Consider the following 17205-nt stretch of genomic DNA (forward strand, 5'->3'; position numbering starts at 1 on the left):
AATGTGATAGCTGCCTTCCTAAGAACCAAACTTTTTAATAACCGAAAAACTTTTCTTCTGACTCCTTATGAAGCTTAGCCTATGCAAGACGGGCCAAGAACACCAAAAACCCTTTAGATCCTAAGGAATATGCATAAAATTACTTACAGGTCACTGAAAAGCTAAGATTATTTCCACTATTTACAGTTTCCTTGTCTTTTCTCTAGACTTAACAATTTCACATGCTTATCCATTTAAAAAAATATGTAACATTGACGTCCTCAATAACCTTTTTTTTTCGGGGTTAGAAAGTGCAAGCCCACGGACAAGTAATCGCGAGCGTTCGAGGGGTAATCCGAGTAACCTCTGACGTCAAGTGAGTCTTATAAAACGCTTGAATTAGTCAGATAAAGTAATCGGACAAGTGAATGAAGACGGGGAATGACTTATTTAGATAGAAAAATCATATTGCTTTTTAAGCAAGAAAAGTTTAGCCTACTGAATGTTCACTTGAGACTAATTTGGTTTGTATTTACAATAACTTCTTGTGCATAATTTTCGATGTTTTGGTAAAATTCTAGTTAATTGACTTCTTGCTATCTCAGAAAGGATTTAGGTTAGGAAAATGAAACTTTTGGGGATGAATCTACAGACTAAAGTATGTCCCGGGAAGGTATTTTGAAGCAGCTACTTCCACTCCTTCTCCCTCCAGAGGGCCCTGACCTTTGATGACCTTAAAAATATGTGTGTTATAAAAGTGAAACATTGCAAAATAGATCTTCTGCTTAATTGAAGTACAACAAAAAAATTTTCAGCTTCATAACTTTGCTCAATTCCATTTCAGGCTATAAGGCTCTAAAGATATGCAAATACATTTCCTAAATTTTGAAGAAAAAAAACAACATTGATATGGCTCAAAATTCTACTCAAATAACAGGAATTGCATTTTCAGAACTAAAGGCAGAGAAAAGGCAACTAGTAACTGAAAATTAAGGTAAAATGTTGTTTTGTCAAAATTTCAATAGGTAATAGACCTGTCATATAGGCAAATTTCAGGGCCCTCTAGAGGGAGAGGAGTGGAGGTGGGTACTTTAAAATACCTTCCTGGGACATACTTTAGCCTGCAGACCCATCCCTGAAAGTTTCATTTTTGTAACCTAAACCCTTTCCATGATAGCAAGAATTCAATTAACTAGAATTTTACCAATGTTTTTAGTAAAGACACTGACTAGTAGAGGAAAATTTTGGCATTGATATTAGAGCCAAAAACCCTAGTTAGGCTATAGCCTAGCTTAGGCTAAATAGATGCTTCAACCTTTTTTGCTCTTCTACTGTTTTAGATTTAGGACATTTTCCTTCAAAACATCAAAATCCACTAATGTTTTGCATTGTTCTTCATGATTTTTCTGAAAGAAAATCTTCATTCTGTATATTATTGACTGATAGACTAAGCCTGTGGCCTATTCCTTATTTTGAATTTGACGTGTTTATATAGAACTGATTTAATTTGTCAAAGAAAGTTAGTGAAAAGTGGGACATTGAATAATTGACCTAATAATAGATTCAGTATTCATAGGTAGGCTATTACCTTAATTCACATTTCAGTCAAAATAATGTCCAATGTTGGATCTGTTTGCTGTATTATTGAGATGACAATTGAAACTTGATACTCTTCTGTTATATCACCTAGGCTATGTTAAGTTCATCATCTATTAACACATTTAGAACTGGTTTCTATGTTAGTTTTTTTCACCTTCATATGTGACAAGACAAAGCAAAGTGATAGAAAAGGTAGGAAATATATAAGTTGGGATACATATTCATGCATTAGGGGGGATGGGGCTAAACAGTGTGAAGTTAGAAAACAATTCTTACTTCATAATATCCAAATAATTGTACCTAACACATTTTGCTTACAGACCCTCTATACTTTACCATTCCCCTAATGTGCAAATATATAGCCTGTTTCTAAAGTATCATATTTTGTTATATTTCATTAAGATTAGTCAAAGAAACAGGTTCTACTTAGATGAAGAACTTAACACAAGTTTTATAACAAAAACATATCTGAAACTCTTTACACAAAATATATAAAAGAGGGTTGTGATGGTGTATACCACTGTGAAACACCTTCCAACTAAGAGAGAGCTGGTCTCTCAACTTTTAAGTACAAATGAAACAATTTTTCTCTGTTGTGCTATTGCTGTTGCCAACCTTCAGGCAGATTAGCTATCATTTCACAAATTCCTGTCAATGTCCTAGAGTTGGATGATCATTTCATTGCTGTTGAATTTTTGGACCTAATTTGTATAAATGTTTACCTGCCAACTAGTTACTGCTCTTTGCAACTACAGAATAAGTTCATAAATGCTTGCAAAAGGCTAGCAAGTTTTGCAAAGAAAGGTTCAAAGCACCCTAATGCATGAGTTTTGATTGCAGGAGACTTTGATTGTGACTTGTTAGACAGTTCATTGCCAAGAACCCAACTCCTTCTGAATTCCCTCCCCCCTTCCTTCTCAGTTGCTGCCAAAAAAAACTTATACATCTATTGGTGTTCTGTCAGTGACTTATAACCTTGATCATTTTATTGTATCTTTCCCCTGTGAAACTGTTGAGTAATTAGAGATGGCTTTTATTTGGATCACAATCCAATAAAGTTGAAAATAAATGCTTTGTTTAATGCCTCCAAAAAGCCAGATAAAAAATGGTTTTATATAAAAGACTGGAAAATAGTTAACTGCAAAAGGTTTTGTCTTAAATAAAACTGAATATTAAATTAAACAAAGGTGCCCTTTCATTTGTTGTGCACGTGCTTGGGCCTTAGTGAAAAAGAAATAGCCATTGGACTTACTACATATCTAGCAGAAATTAGCCATGCATTAAAGTTTGCTGAAGCTTCAGTGTCCTGTACAAGCATGTTATGAAAGGCTCTTATGTTCAGGGTTGGTAAAAAAAACTCTTTCCTTATGTCCACATACAAGTCATCTAAAATTTGGTTGAATATTTGGAAGGATTACAGCAGGCCAAAGTCTTCAAAGCTGTGGAAAAAATTTTAATGCCCTTGTGAACACATTTGTGCAAATAATATTCCTGAGCCAGAGTGGATAAACTATTATAAGCATGAGTTTTCTTCTCTCAATCTTGCTCTTGAATCAAAATTTAAAAAAGAATTAAGTGCTTGTCTAGAAAAACACAAACCTTCATCATTTATAATTAAACTAAGTGATATACTGTTTTATTACAAATAACTAAAGAAAAGAAATTCCAAAGGAGTTGATGAATTTACTGCCAGACATTTTGATTATGCAAGTGCTTTTCTTTTTAATCATTTATCTCTACTTTTTTCAAATGTATATTGAAACAGTTCTTTTTCAATTTACAGTTGGTCAAATAATCCCTATCCCAAAAAAGGCAAAAAGAATTTTATACCATGTAATTTGTTCTTACCTATAACAGTCTCTTGTGCCATTTTTTAATTATTTGAGTCAGTTATTTTGAATGAAATTGTTTCTAAATGTTATTTCCCAACCCCACCAGTTTGGTTGCCAAAGAGGTATTGGCCAAGAACATATATATATATATATATATATATATATATATATATATATATATATATATATATATATATATATATATATATATATATATATATATATATATATATATATATATATATATATATATATATATATATATATATATATATATATATATATATATATATATATATATATATATATAGGGTGGTGCTTATATAGTGAAATTTTTCTATTTTATTTTTCTAGGTGTTACCCCCACAATTTTTCTTTTCCATGTAAAAACACTACTGGGTAAGTATGAACCTTTTTAAATAATATTCAAAGGTAGCTCAATGGCCTAAAAGATCACAATACAGATACCATTATTTGTAACAGATCATATTTAATTTAGAAGTCAATTTACTCAAAACAATTTAATTAATGCAGATAAAATTATTCAGTATTATAAAAGTAATTGTCTGCAACTTTATTTGCCTCATAATAATGATATTATTTTTCTTTAATTTCACATTTAATTTAATTAATTATCTGTTGTAATATCAAAAATAGTGACACAAACAATATAAATATTGTCACACTTTTTATCAATACTCTAGTCCTAGTAAAATAATTATAATAATGAGGGTAATACTGTAGAAATGTAGATTAATTCTGTGAAAATATAGTTTGAGTTAGTCAGTATAGTTAGTAGTCACAAATTAAGTACACTGTATTGCATATTGCACATTTATTAGATGCACAATGAAGAAGTCAGTTGTCAATTGTTGACAGTGTTTCATTTTTGCTGTCAGGATATAATTTTTGATGAGTTTGGACCACTTATAGTAGAAACTACTACTGACTTTTGTCTTTGGTAATGTTTCCTATTAGTTCCTGAGCAAGAGAACCATGGCTTGACCCCCTTTCAGCATGATCATTAACAGCACTGATTGACAAAACTGTTTCTGCTGCATGGATATAGTCTTCTTGTTCCATCCAGATGCCGGGGTCTATGTCAAGAAAATTATGCAGAAGATCCATCATGTGAAACAGGGCCATGGACTTTACTGAGAAAATGTTCCAAATTTCTTTTCTTCAAATGTTTTAAGTCCACAGATATTTTCCTTGTATGTTCATTCACAGGCTGTTCTTCTTCAATAAGTTTTACTGCTTCCACCATTTGTTTCTTTGTGTCATAATCTATGGTATCATTGAAAAACGCCAGACCTACTGTTTCTGGAGATAGATACCACAAATTGTTGGCCATCTTCATGGACATCACTCTGGAAATTTCTGAATTGACTGCCGAATAGTCTAACAGTGATATTAATAGTTGATAATCATGATATGGTGTACTAGCTGGTTTTGGAGCTGTCGTCCACACTCTTAGATAAACACATGCTGTGAAGATACACACATCCTGCAACCCCTTTTCTTCTTTCTTACTCAAACAAAACTGTCCTCTGAACATTCAGATTTTCAGACTGTGGATGACTTTTGACATCCACTGTGCATGGTGTGTAGCCCCAGGTGCCATGACTTGAATTTCCCTCTCAGGAACCAAGCCCAGAAAGATTATAATTAGCTCAAAATATTCTCTATAATCATCCCTTGGTTGACTTTCTCTAAGGGAACCCTTAGCAAACTCAGTGGTACTGTCCTTGATATCTTGAACTGACATAGATACAGCATCGCTTGACATTCCTGTTTTAAACCTGAATTGATCAAGAAACATCCAATACTGTTGAAAACGAGTGAATATTGGAACTTGAGGAGCAGATGTTGATCCAAGACAAACTTGAAATACAGCAACTATGAGCAGCTCCATGACGTGATGCCAGCATGTAAGGGACAAAAGCTCCTTACCAATCTTCTGTTCCAATAGAACACATGCTCCAGCCAGTCGACCAGTGTTGGAGCTGGTTGTGCCAAAGCACATTGCATGGATGTTTTCTGTGATGCCCCAGTCTTCTATTGCAGAGTACACAGCTGGTGCTTGGGGTTCCCCTGTACCACTTGTCAGTTTTGCAACTGTCAATAACTGGGAGACCCCTTTTCCTGAAACCATGATGGGTAGTTGATCAAATTGGTCCTTGCTTGTTAAGTCAGCAATGAGCTTGCCATCCCAGTGAACTAATAGTGGTATGTTACCTTGAAACTCAGCTTTCAAGGCGGCTGACTGTACAGACCAGACAAACAAACAAATAAACATGCATCAGTAATCTGCCTTCTGGCAAAAAATACAAAATTCCACATTTTTGTAGGTAGGAGCTTGAAACTTCTACAACAGGGTTCTCTGATATGCTTAATCTGATGTTGTGATTTTTGTTAAGATTCTATGACTTTTAAGGGGTTGTTCCCTCTTATTTTCTAAAATAAGGCACATTTTCTCAGGCTTGTAACTCTTGGTGGGTAAGACCAAACTTGATGGAACTTATAAATTTAAGATCAGCATTAAAATGCAATTCTTTGATGTAACTATAAGTATCAAAATTCCATTTTTTAGAGTTTTGGTTACTATTGAGCTGGGTAGCTCCTTAATATAGTTTATTACCACAAACTGTTTGAAAACATGTATGCTATTGTAAAGAATATTAAACTCCAACGCAGGGACCTTAGTAGTCAAGAAGCGTCGTTAATTCTTAAATAATAAAGAATATTAAACTAGTTTGAATTTCTTCAGTTAAATAAGTAAGACTGAACCAGGCTAATAACTATTGCTTACATTGGAAGATTAACATAAATTGTGTTTTTAAACGATATGCAAAACCATTGTATTTTGGCATTCAAAACATTAATGTCATTGAGCTACCCCTAAATATTCAAATATAAGGGTGAAATTTTGCATGGTGTATTATTTTATGTACCTGAACAAAATTCAGGGGTAAGAAGATGATATTTTCAAACTTGAAAAATAAGCTCCACTCTAATATATATATATATATATATATATATATATAGACATTTGGGAATTGTTGTTGAAGAAGAATACAAATTTAATAAACATTCACAAAAAGCAGTTGCCAAAGCATTCCAGACCTTGGGCACAATCAAGCATACTGTGTGGAGCAGCCTAGATTTGGCTTAGTATAAATGTCCTGTTTTTACGTTTCAGAGTATTAGTATATATGCTAAAATACAGCAGATTTGATTATTGACACTTGTTTAAATATTACTCCTGATTCTTAGTTGAATTATTAAGGTTAGAATTTTAGATAGGCTAGTTTGAATGCTATATGGTGGCCTTTTTACTATCTTGGAATGTGAATGAATTTCACAGAGTGAATTTCAGGACCAACAGTAACATAGATTAAGGGGAGCATTCCCCTAAAGTGGCAGTACTGTATGGTAGGAGGAGATGATTCAGGACAATTAATTGACTCTTTGGAAGAGGGGAGAGACTTGGGAACTGTTGTTGAAGAAGAACTAAAATTTAACAAACTTGCACAAACAGCAGTCACTAAAGCATCCCGGACCTTTGGCATAATCAAGTGTACTATATGCAGGAGATCATCCAAAGTTATGATCAATCTTTTGCAAGCATTGCTAGAATTTGAGATGTGTTTTGCAACACCCCTGAACAAGGGTGATCAGGAAAAAATAGAATATATCCAAAGACAGGCAACAAAATCTGTTGATGAATGCATGCATTTTGACTATCCCTCTTGATTGAATAAACTAAAGCTCCCAACACGTTTGTATAGGCGTCAAAAAGGGGATGTCATAGTGACTTGTAAGGTTTTGAATGCCAACTCCTCCTGTCTCAAGCCAATTCAGTTTCTCCAATAGAGTGATTACCCAATGGAATAATTTTTCTTATATTGCTGTCATTGCTCCCTCCATTGATGCTTTTAAGATTACTGTTGATAATAGTTGGTCCATTAAACCATGGAAGACAGAGTGGTGTGCAATTGCATAAATTACTCCCCCATCATCACTAACCAGCAACTTATTTCACCGGCTTTCCTTATTTCACTGGACATCGTGATTTAAGGTAAGTAGAAAATAACTCAAGCTGCAATCTAAGGTAAAGTTTGGGAAAATGTCTTTGTTCAATAAAATGGGGCTAGAATCCTTTGTTAATTTTTTCACACCAACACATTGGTTTGTTGTTGTTGTTGTTAATTGACTTTGCCATCAATTGAATTTGCGTGCGTTAGCCCAGATCTGACTTATGATAAATGTCCTGTTTTTACATTAGTTTCAGGGCATTATAAGGCTTATAATTATAAGGGCAATATAAGGTTTTTAAAGAATTTTGAAAATGTTTCTTATAAAAAATAAACATTCCCTAAAGTTTAGAATCCTACTCAAATTATTAGAATTGCATTTTCAATTCAATATTCAAAGAGAAGTATATTCCAGCTAAAATTAAAGAAGGTGATTTCTTTAAAAGTCAAATTATTCCAATTCTGTTAATTCTTCTAAGCCTTATAAAAAGGGAAGAATTAGAGGTAAGAGCATTTGAACATTCATAGAGAGAAAGAGAGAGAGAGACAGAAATTTTTAATAATTGTTCAGTATTAATATAGATTTTGGACAGGTATGATCATTCAGATTAATATAAATGCACGAGGGCCAAAACCAAGGTATCATAAGCTAGTTCTAGAGTTACTTGGTTGTTTTACATTTGTTTTTTCACAGACATATATTTTGGGAGTGATACCTAGCACGGGGATACCATGGGGAATTTATGGTAGGTATGCCACTTGCCTGGTTAGAGAATTGAAAGTGCCGATGCTGTTTGACCTATGTAATTGGATGGATGAGTAGGGTTAAGGTCTCATTCAAGTACTGATCTATATTAATTACTAAAGTAGGAAAACAGTCTTCCTTTCTCCTTCTGTCTTTCTTTTTTGTTTATATGTTGTTTTTTTCTGTTTTTTTTTCATGGTGTATGTTTATTTATGTGTTTGTGCTGTTGCATTGGGGATTCTTTTTTCATTATATTTATATATATATATATATATATATATATATATATATATATATATATATATATATATATATATATATATATATATATATATATATATACTCATGTGTTCTTTATTTTTCTTGTGTGTTGTGTATTCTTTTGTAGTGAGTTTTTTTTTTTTTTTTTTTTTTTTTTTTTTTTTTTTTTGATGGGAATTAAATATGCATGTAAGTATGTATGTATTCCTGTACAGTGATATTTAAAGTTGTATGTATGCAAAAGCGGTCCAGTGCTTCATCGAATGTTCTTTATAAATTATTCCATTGTTGTGATGTTTCTTTTTTTTTCTCATATTCCTTTCTTTTTGTCGTTTTGTCTGTATACTCTGTCTCTGTTTACTTTGTATTGTATGACGGGTTAGAAATAAAATAAATAAATAAATATATATTGCATTAATTACCTGGCCTCATTGTCAAAGAAATATGAGCTGTCCAAGTGGTGTGAATTTTGATACAACCGGTAAGTATAGGCCCTGGCCTAATACAATGATATTTTTGTAATGCAAATAAGATTAAAACGATTCTAGTCATTTGAACTTTTTCAATCTCTATTGTAATCCAGAAAATAAAACTGACACATTTCTAATGAATTTAGCTGTCTTAGACAAGCCTAGATAATCATTCTAAAAATTATGATAGATTTCTTGATTGGAAACACCATTTTACAGAGTACAAAAAGTGCTGTCAAATCTTAATAAGAGACTGCTATGTTGATAAAAATTAAAAATAGTAGCTAATCAGAAGAGAAATGCTAGAACAAAAAAAAAAGATATTCGTAAAAGTTAAGAATAGTAGCTCTCTAGAAGGAGATTTACTTGCATTTTTACATGAGTCAGTTTGTTATGTTTTCTTCTATTATTGTTCAGTTTTACAACTCATTTAACATAGTATTTTTTTTTTTATCCAATATTCAGCACAATCACTCAGGATAAATTGCAGTGAACTGGAGCTGACAACATAATTTAGCAAGGATAAAAGTGAATACATCATTTGTTGCTTTTTTTTATCCTCCTTCATTGTTCAACAATCACTTTTGGGAGAAATATCTTTTGAGCCCTTAATGGGACCCAAAAGGTAAAACAGTCCATAGTAATGAAAAGTCTAAAAACATGTCTCTATAAAAGATGTTTGGTGACAAAAGTTGCCATTTGTAGCTGGTTCTGGAATAATTGTTATTTTCTTTGTTCCTATTAGTAAAATGTTATTTTGAAAATAAATTTGCTGAAATTTTAAGAAAGAGCCTGAAACCCCTCAAAAATGATTTCGCAGCAAAACTGACATCATTTTGAGTGGTTTCTGGCTTCTTTTTTAAATTTATGCAAGTTTATTTTTGTAATAGTAAGTATCATTCTTAAACCAGCTACAAACGGGAGTTTATTCTCAGTAGATGTTTTTATGGCACTTAATTCGGAAAAAATTGAAGTATGTTTAACTTACGAAAGGCTGATCAGACTTTAATGAAATTTGATGTTTGGACTCGTGTCTCAGAGCTGTTATTTTAAATCCCGACCGGATCTTGTGACATTGGGAGGGGGGAGTTGGTAGGGGGAAACCTAAAATCTCGGAAAACACTTAGAGTGGAGGGATGGGGATGAAACTTGGTGTGAAAATAAGCACAAGTCCTAGATATATGATTGACTTAACCGGAAAGGATCCGCTCTCTTTGGGGTAGTTGAGGGGGGGGGGGTAATTCTGAAAAATTAGAAAAAATGAGGCATTTTTAACTTACGAACGGGTGATTGGATCTCAATGAAATTTGATATTTAGAAGGATATCGTGTCTCAGAGCTCTTATTTTAAATCCCGAACAGATCTGGTGACATTGGGGGGGGGGAGTTGGGAGGGAGAAACCTAAAACTTGGAAAACACTTAGAGTGAGGGATCGGGATGAAACTTGGTGGGAAAAATAAGCACAAGTTCTAGATACATGATTGAGATAACCGGAGGGGTTAATTCTGAAAAGTTAGAAAAAATGAGGTATTTTTAACTTACGAACGGGTGATCGGATCTCAATGAAATTTGATATTTAGAAGAATATCGTGTCTCAAAGCTCTTATTTTAAGTCCCGACCGGATCTGGTGGCATTGGGGGGAGTTTGGGGTGGGGGAACCTAAAATCATGGAAAACGCTTAGATTGGAGGGATCGGGATGAAACTTGGTGGGGAAAATAAGCAGAAGTCTTAGATACGTGATTTACATAATTGGAACGGATCCGCTCTATTTGGAGGGGGGGGGGGTTAATTCTGAAGAATTAGAAAAAATGACGTATTTTTAACTCACAAAGGAGTGATCGGATCTTCATGAAACTTGATATTTAGAAGGACCTCGTGACTCAGATCTCTTATTTTAAATCTCAACCGGATCCAGCGTAATTGGGGGGGGGGGAACCGGAAATCTTAGAAAATAGTTAAAGCGGTGAGATCAGGATGAAACTGGATGGGAAGAATAAAAACCGGTCTACGACACGTGACTGACATAACCAGACCGGTTCTGCTCTGTTTGGTGGAGTTGGGGGGGGGGTAATTTTGAAAATTGAGGTATTTGTAACTTACGAAAGGGTGACCAGATTTTAATGAAATTTGATATTTAGAAGGATCTTGCGCTTTAAAGCTCTAATTTTAAATTCCGACCAGATCCTGTGACATTGGGGGAGTTGGAAGGGGAAACCGGAATTCTTGGAAAACGTGAAAATTGGGGTATTTTTATCTTACGAGTAGGTGATCGGATCTTAATGAAATTTGATATTTAGAACTAATTCATGTCTCAGAGCTCTTATTTCAAATCCCGACCAGATCTTTTGACATTGGGGGGAGTTGGAGGGAGAAATCTTGGAAAACACTTGGAGTGGAGGAATTGGGATGAAGCTTGGTGGATAGAATAAGCAAATCTCCTTGATACGTGATTGACGGAACTGTACTGGATGGGGAGTTGGGGGGAGGGGTTCAGTGATTTGGCGAGTTTGGTGCTCCTAGACGAGCTAGGACGATGAAAATTGGTAGCCGTGTCAGGGAGCTGCACAAATTGACTTGACAAAGTCGTTTTCCCAGATTCGACCATCTGGGGGGCTAAAGGGAGAGGAAAAATTAGAAAAAATAGGTATTTATAACATATGACTGGGTGATCTGAGTGGGTTTGTAAGGGAGAAACAAACCTGAACATAATTGTCATTAGCCTAAACAAAACTAAAAAAAGGAGAATAACACTAGCAATCTAAAACTGTATTGTCATGGTAATGAGTATTAAGCTGAGAAGGAGTATAAAATAAAGAGTATAATGGTAGAATTTGTTTGTATGCTCTTTTATATAGCCTTTGGCTATGTAAAGGAAAGAGGGAAACAAACTTGAACACAATTGTCATTAACCTAAATAAAACTAAGAAAAGGAGAATAATACCAACAATCTAAAAATGTATTGTCGTGGTAATTTTAAGGTGTATTGTCATCGTAATGAGTATTATTTTGAAAAGGAGCATAAAATAAGGAATCTAATGGTAGAATTTTTATTGTGTGTTAATTTTTTATATAGCCTTGGACTATTTAAAGGTAAGGGGGAAACAAACCTGAACATAATTGTCGTACACAAAACTAAGAAAAGGAGAATAACACTAGCAATCTAAAAATGTCAATCTCTTTTTGTTCTAGCATGTCTGATTCTGGAGAATTGCTATTCTTAGCCTTTACCACTTTATCTTTTGGATTGTTACCCTAGAATAGGCTACTAACATTATCACAGAGACCATAAACACTACCATCTGCCAAGTTGGCTGGAAGAATATTAAAAGAAGGTAAGTTGAACAACTCAAAGATCTAGACAATAATTTCACTTTCATAACACAAATACTGTTCAAGGCCATTGAATTTGTGGAGGTAGATACTTCAAAAGGTCCTCCTAAAGCATGATTGAGGACCTTGATTAATCCTGGTAGACTGTCATTCACATAACTCAACTAATTTACAAGATAGCAAAAAGCTCATCATCTAGATTGCCAAAAGTATAGGTTAACTGATAAAAACTTCCGATTTCATGTTAAACGAAAGCTTCTTTAGTTTACTTCAAATGTAGGCTATATATAGCGTACACATACAATTGTTGGGTAAAATCACATATTTCTCCAAGGTCACTAAGATCACAGCAATTAAATAGCACATTAAGATCATTGTTTCTGAAAAACTGAACTCTATAACGCATAAATTGTTTATTGCATTACACTAGATTTTAGAGGCTTTCTAAAATGAAACATGTTACTAAACTAAAAATAGTACAATAAACAGTAAACTAAAAAGAGTAGATTCCTTATTTCATGCTCTTTTGAAACGTGATATTTTTGGTTATGACAAAAGTATCAAACTCCCTTCCCTTTCTGGTGGTTTCAGATGAGCTCTAAGGTAGGTTAGATACAAAACTAAAAGAAAACACTAATGGAATTCTTACTTCACAATATGTAGCATGTTTCCTTCCATTCTTATGCACATTTTCAAATTGTTTTTAAATAATATGTTTATCAAACTGATCTTAAATTCTTTTACAATGAGATATACTAAGAAAGTCAACTGAGAAAGTTAATGGAAAATCGCAGAAAATTGGATAAAATGGCGGAGAATTCAGAATGTAGAACCATAACAAAAAAAAAATTGAAAAATGTAAAATTCTGCTTTTCATAAAACATGTTAACAAGATAAGCAATTGATTTTTGATGGCAGTCTTACTAAAATTCTTGCCTGATTCTGGTTCAGATAAGGTGCAGCATGTCTACCTTTCTGCTAAAATTTTGTATTTATGGTGGGGATTGGAGAGGTTTGGGGGTCTGTTCCATGTTTCCAATCACTCATTCAAACCGTCTCTGTAGCAACTGCAGCAATAACTTAACTAAAAAAACGGAAGCTCATAAATAATAGACAGGGAACATTGAAAGATTCCCCATTTTATTATATTCAAAATATGTAAATTCCTTAAGTTTAAAGGTATTAATCCAAATTTATTGGAATAAGTGCAGTTGGATAACTTCCAAAAAGTGGAAAATAAACACAAACAAAACTAGAGCTGTTAAATAGCCTTAATTTTAAGATGAGGATGCAACAGCTTTTGTTGGCTGGCTAGATGATTTATGGATTGGAATTTCAGTAAATCGCCGCACTTATAACTTTGAACAGAAAAGTAATTTATGAAACCACGACATCCGCTTGACATTTGGCTTCTACTTCTTAATATATTTTGCTTAAACCTTATTTATTGTTATCTGTAGTCCTTCTCTCCAGAAGTATCTCAAATAATCTGGATTTAACCATACCTCCTTTTGACTGTTTACTGGATTAACAGAAGCTTTACGAAGCTTATTATTTTGATAAAATCTTCTATATATATATGAAAATAAGTTGTCTGTGTGTGTTTGTGTGTGTGTGTCGAGTGACGTCATGTTTGTGTGTCGACTGACGTCATGTTTGTCGACTGACGAAATTATAGGGATTGAGCTGTATGCGTCATAAAGTTGTTTGTCGACTGACTTCATGTTTGTCAACTGATGAAATTACATACCGGGACACAAATGACGACCGGGACACAGGGAATATAAATGACGACCGGGAACCTCAAAGAGAAATTACAGACTGGGACACCCGGACACAAATCACGACCGGTACACAGGGAATATAAATGACGACCGGGACATAGGGACACAACTACAACTGGGACGCCGGGGGCACAGGCGGGATATATAAATGACGACCGGGACACAGGGATTGTTCGAATAGAAATTACAGACCGGGACACAAATGACGATCGGGACACAGGGAATATAAATGACGACCGGGACACTCAAAGAGAAATTACAAACTGGGATACCGGGACACAAATGACGACCGGGACACAGGGAATATAAATGACGACCGGGACACAGGGACACATCATTAGAATAATGAGGTATAGATCTGAATACGGATTGTTTTTCCCATGGACAATTATATGTTGCATGTTCAAGAGTCAGTAAACCTGACAATCTATTTATAGGCACAGACAATGGGACAGCGAAGAATGTTGTATATTCGCATGTTTTACGTAGTTAAAAACACACACACACACACATATATATATATATATATATATATATATATATATATATATATATATATATATATATCACAGGTGGGACACAGGGACACAACTACAATGGTGCGTAACTAATATGGCGCGTAACGACTTACGCGCGCGGGGGGGCTTGGGGGAGGGCGAAGCGCCCCACCAACTAGGTGTTGGGGTGGCGCGAAGCGCCACCCCAACAGCTACTTTTCAATAAAGCTAAGTAATAAGTGTTTCAAGGTAAATACAAAAAAAAAAATACACAAATTCTAAATCTAAGAACCCAAATCGTCGTACACTAAGGATTTAGACTTTGTGACTAAGAGAAAAGAGGACATTTTTGGAAGAGATTCGTCTATAACAGGTAGATAATTGAGATGTTTGTGTGGATATACTAATCGAGAGCATTTCACACAGTGGATATTTGCTCTGTGGTAAAAAATTTCATATATAAGCAGCATACAGCATACATTGAAGACACTGAGTTTACAGAGGAGTTTATAAGAAAGGTGAAAATTTGGAATCTAATAGTAGGGATAGAAGGAAACGTGTTGAAATGTGATAAATCATTTAGAAACCGGTTGTTTGGATAACTTTTGCTAGCTTTAGTTTATATTCATTATACTTTGCGTGTCTTTTATTGTGTTTTGTTGGCTTTGTAATATGAAGAAAATGTTGAAAGCAGAGACACTTTTGGAGTGGGATGGGGTGGGGGGAGGGGGGGACACTGAAGCCCCTCAAATTTTTCTACAAATAACGAAAACTTAGTGGTTACAAAAATATAAGAGTGTGCTTTTACAGATACATTTTTCTATTCAAAAGTAATTGTTATAAAATTATAAATTGCGGAATCGCTGGGGTAAGTTATATTTTTTAGTGTTCTTAGTCATTATGCCGATTTTTATATTGTTGCAATTTTTGCTATAATCCTATTAAAAAGGAACAAGTGGTTCTCTACCTTATTTTTCCCTCTCCGCTACCAGGTTGATTTGGGTCAACTTGACAACTGAGCCTTTTTTTTCAGGAAACTTCTGAATGCTGAAAAACTCCATAAATGTCTAAATCAAAGCAAGATTATCTTCAAAAATACATCAGTGGCAATAAAAAAGAGAAAAGGACAAAAAAGGTTGGCAAAGATGTTATGAAGAAAAAGGGGTAAGCTAGAAAAGACTGTACAGATTTGCTACTATTCCCAGTTTGTGCTCCGTTTTTAAGATATTCGGTTATCCTAGTAACTAGGAATTAAGACCTAGTTACATTAAAGTGATTTGTGCTATGTACGAGAATAATACTGCTGCGGTTAAGGTAGGAAATGAGGTTAGCAACTTGTTTTGTATTAAATCAGGAGTTAAGCAGGGTTGTGTTCTATCCCCCTTTATGTGGATCATTTTGATGGACTCCGTCTTAAGGAGCACAGGAAAGGCAATTGGATACCAGGGAACCAAATGGGGAGGAAAAACGATCCTGGACTTAGATTATGCTGATGATTTAAGCATATTAGATGAAAGTGTGAGCAAAATGAATGAATTTTAAGAGGTTTTGCGAGTTCGGGGTGCTAAAATATACTTGAAAATTAATGTTAAGAAGACTAAGTCACTAAGGCTAGGGATAAGTGAAGATGAGCAGGTGACATTAGGTAACAAAAAGATTGGTCAGGTTTGGAGCTTCAGTTACCTTGGTAGTATTATTAGTAAAGATGGTGGGAGCAGTGAAGATGTTAAAAGTAGAATGGCTAAGGCTCAGGGTGTTTTTTCACAGTTAAAAAAAGTTTGGAAGAATAGAAAGATAAGTCTTCAAACCAAGATTAGAATATTGGAAGCTACAGTGATGATAGTGGTCAAATATGGCTCTGAAGCATGGGCGCTCCGAAAAGCAGATGAAAATTTACTAGATGTTTTCCACAGAAATTGCCTACGTATTGTTTTGGGTACCCGGCTGACTGACCGTATTTCAAACAGTAGGTTGTACGAAAAATGTGGCCCAATTTTGATTTCTAGGGCTATAATGAAAGAAAGGCTGAGTGGCTGAGATGGCTAGGCCACGTTCTACGGATGAAGGACGACAGATTACCGAAGATTGTCCTTTTTGGCCAACCGTCTGGGGCTACACGGAAAGCAGGCTGTCTTTGTCTGGGTTGGGAGGATGTCATAAATAAAGATTTAAAGGAATTGGGAACTTCCTGGGAGGGTGTAAAGAGGGAGGCTTTAAATAGATTAGGCTGGAGGATGAGCGTGCGTAGCTGTGTTGGCCTCAGGCGGCTTGGTGCTACAGTGAGTTATTAGTAGTAGTAGTAGTTGTGTTTCACAGTTTTATAGTGTTGTGAAAACATTAAAGAATTTCAAAACTGCGGTGCCAATTAACCAAAATGTAGGGGGGAGGGTCAAGGATTTTTTTGGATTTGTTTTTTAATAAAGATATAAAAAACAGAACAAACATAAGTAAATATATCTAAAACTGCGGATAACCATTGATCATAATTCTCATAATTAGCAGCAACCACGATTTACTAGGTTGCAGCTACCACTGCAACACTGATTATTATTTTTTTTTTAATTAAAGAAGGTACTATATGTAGCAACTTCCTTTAAAATGAGCCATTTAACAGCTCTCTATGATGTTTCAGTGCCCCACTAGCTGCAGAGAAAGAGAAACGGAAAAAA

The 17205-nt window shown here is 34.5% G+C and overlaps 1 protein-coding gene across 1 annotated transcript in view; it reads left to right on the forward strand.

Annotated features, from left to right (window-relative positions):
- Window positions 1-380: 380 nt before the first annotated feature.
- LOC136027263 (BUD13 homolog) overlaps window positions 381-17205 on the forward strand; it is a 36279-nt gene continuing 19454 nt past the window's right edge. The window contains exons 1-3 of the mRNA XM_065704338.1: window positions 381-503; window positions 12115-12257; window positions 15570-15700. Coding sequence (XP_065560410.1) covers window positions 15600-15700 — 101 coding nt within the window. The 5' untranslated portion in view covers window positions 381-503; window positions 12115-12257; window positions 15570-15599. The remainder of the gene's footprint in view (window positions 504-12114; window positions 12258-15569; window positions 15701-17205) is intronic.

Source organism: Artemia franciscana, chromosome 5, assembly GCF_032884065.1.
Source record: "Artemia franciscana chromosome 5, ASM3288406v1, whole genome shotgun sequence".
Taxonomy (NCBI): domain Eukaryota; kingdom Metazoa; phylum Arthropoda; class Branchiopoda; order Anostraca; family Artemiidae; genus Artemia; species Artemia franciscana.